Here is a 2,684-nt window from a genome sequence, read left to right as displayed (position 1 = left end):
AGTGATGTGGTATAAAGTAGTGAGGTTCATTAAGATTTGGCTCCTCAACAATACTCATATGTCCCAAGTTTTCGTATTCCTCCATAAAGGCAGCGTACTGTTTTCCGAGTTCTGGAGACTGCCACAAGCGGCGCTCTTGTGACATAAAACGACGCAGAGCAGTCGTATACGAAGCACCCAAGCAACAGGGGTCATCTTTGAATGGAAGTTTGACAATTATTCTTCCGGTCTGGCTTCGTGAAACCGTGTTCGTGTACAGGCGTTCACAACTGTGTTCCTCACGAGTCCACATGTCTCCAACGGACGTGACTTCCTCGAGCCTCCAGAGTTGTTCCAGTTTTTTATCTAGTTCATCATTACAAGCTACCATACATAATGATCTAATGTTGTTGCTATTTGACTGGTAGCGACCTGAGACAACCCATCCCAACAACGTCTTTTGCAAAACTGGTAAATTATCGCCAAGCTTAATCTGGCCGACCGATAATAAACTGAAAAAAGGTTTCGGTGCCTAGAAGAAGATCAATTGTTGTGGACTTATAAAACTGTTCATCAGCAAGTTCTATATTTGATGGTATATTCCAAGCTGAAATATCGATCTCCAATCCCGATTCGTAAGCAATGTTTGATGTCACGCAAAATGCTAGAGGCAATTCGACACCGGTTGTTCGGGATTTGATACATGTAGTAGTTTTGTACTTGATGTTGGTTGATGTCTGCCCAATACTGCAGATTTCAATATTGTGTTTGCTTCTGGGTAGCAAAAGCCTTTGGGAAAATTCGTCGGTAATGAAATTAGCTTGTGAACAAGAGTCCAGCAATGCTCTGCCCTGTCTATAGGTGCCTGAAGCGTCACGAACTAGGACAATGGCAGTAGCCAGAATTACTTGATCGAACGAAGAGTGTTTTAAGTGAGTGTGAGTGGTAGCACGACTTGAGGTCGCAGACAAACCTGGTGTTGATAGCGGTTGAGGTGACTGATTCAAAGAGTTGGAAGATTCTGGCGAACTCGATGTAGCACGGTGAAGTAGGCTGTGATGTTGTCGCGAACAAATTTTGCACCTTTGTAATGATGGACAACTTGACAACTGATGGCCCCCAGTGAGACAATTAATACAGAGCCCTATTCGTTTTACTTGCTCAAAGCGCTGTATGACGGTCAAAGATTTGAAGCGATCACAATTAAAAATCTTATGGCTCCCGCTTGAACAGACCGCGCATGGCGAATTAGAAAGCGCAAATGTGTGACTCTTCTGTTGTTTGTGTCCTCTCGAGCCCTTACTATTTGTCGGAGTTAGCGGAGCGGAAGCGCTATTGCCAGTAAGTGACTCGAGGTATTGGCAATGTCTTTCCAGAACATCGGTGCAGTTTTCCCAAGAAGGTAACCTTTTAAAGTCCAATGATTGTTTCCATTTCTTTTTTGTGTCATCGTCAGCCTTATGTATAACCAAATATATTAGCATGGCTTGGGCAATTTCACCTTCGGTACCCAAGGAACGTAAAGAACCGAAAATTGCAGAGGCGTTGTCAATGAGACTTCGTAATTCAACACAATTGGATTTTGAAACCGAAGGAAGCTCGAACAACGACGAGATGTTTTCCAAAAAAATAAGTGTTGGATTGTCGAAACGAGCTCTAAGTCTTTCCAACGCTTTAGAATAATTTTCATTCGTGACTTGAAACGCATTAACTGCTTCCAAAGCTTGGCCATGTAAGCAATTGCGCAAGTGGTTGAATTTCTCAATGTTGGAAAGACTTGGTTCGCGATCAATAATTTGCTTGAACGACGTGATGAAATTCCTGTATTCGGAATACTTTCCAGAAAAAGAGGGTAATTTCAACTGCGGCAATTTTGAGCTCGCTTGCACTATGCAAGTGGAATCTAAAAGTGTTGCGTTATGGTCCTCCCCCAATTGCGTCTGAATACTCAATTTCGTCGTTACATAGAGATCTTCTAAATCCCCGCGGGCGTTGTCTTCTGGATCTAATTCTTCAATTTCTGATTGTATCGACAGTATTTGCTTAAAGTAGGATTCGAGAATCCCAAGTCGACACTTGTACTCCGCTGGCGACAGCGGCTGTCCCCCTGGTTTCAAACTATCGTTGACAATATTCTTAATACGTGTTATATTTTTTTTAGTACTAGCTCGAGATTGTTTCAATCTTTCCAGAGACATGGTGAAATAAGCTTAAAATTAAATGACTTACTATACAATGGTTGGTGAAACAATAAAGTCAGTCGTATCAATGATGAACGTTTTCAACAAATTTAACGCAGCGTATAAAGGTGGCGGCAATCAGCAGCAATCGGAGCAAATTGTGATGCAGATAGACCGGTGCAAGTACTCGCTGTACACCAAGTCCAAATGATTCGATGTTGTGTGCGCAACAATCTGCACGTTGGGTTGTGCGATGAGCTGAGCAGTCGATGGAATATAAGCAGGTAGTGTAGTTACGCTGCGATGTGTTCTATTTGATGCGACGCAACAATGACCGCAGCGACAGCCGGCAAACCTCCTTTGGCGTACGTTGGGCAGTGCCGAGTAGTTAGGCCGCGCAAAATAGCGAATGCGAAAGTGACACTGTTAGTGGGCGACAGCTATTAGATAAGTAGCAGCAGCCCCTTAATGCATTAGCCGCAGCGAAGAAACGATGTGCGTAGACGTAGGGCAACCAAATAGCGC

General features: G+C 43.4%; 1 protein-coding gene across 1 annotated transcript; it reads right to left on the bottom strand.

The window, feature by feature from the left end:
- Window positions 1-467: 467 nt before the first annotated feature.
- Window positions 468-2,177, bottom strand: LOC118756865. The gene has a single exon (XM_036491605.1). The coding sequence runs from the start codon at window positions 2,175-2,177 to the stop codon at window positions 468-470; it is 1,710 nt and encodes a 569-aa protein (XP_036347498.1).
- Window positions 2,178-2,684: the final 507 nt, after the last annotated feature.

The sequence above is a fragment of the Rhagoletis pomonella genome, unplaced genomic scaffold, assembly GCF_013731165.1.
Source record: "Rhagoletis pomonella isolate Grant_MI unplaced genomic scaffold, Rhpom_1.0 Rhpom_scaffold_12610, whole genome shotgun sequence".
Lineage (NCBI taxonomy): Eukaryota > Metazoa > Arthropoda > Insecta > Diptera > Tephritidae > Rhagoletis > Rhagoletis pomonella.
This window is presented reverse-complemented; position numbering and strand designations above follow the sequence as displayed.

Bases quoted from the DNA above. Each gene is read 5' to 3' on its own strand.
- LOC118756865 (XM_036491605.1), bottom strand. From the start codon at position 2,177: ATGTCTCTGGAAAGATTGAAACAATCTCGAGCTAGTACTAAAAAAAAT.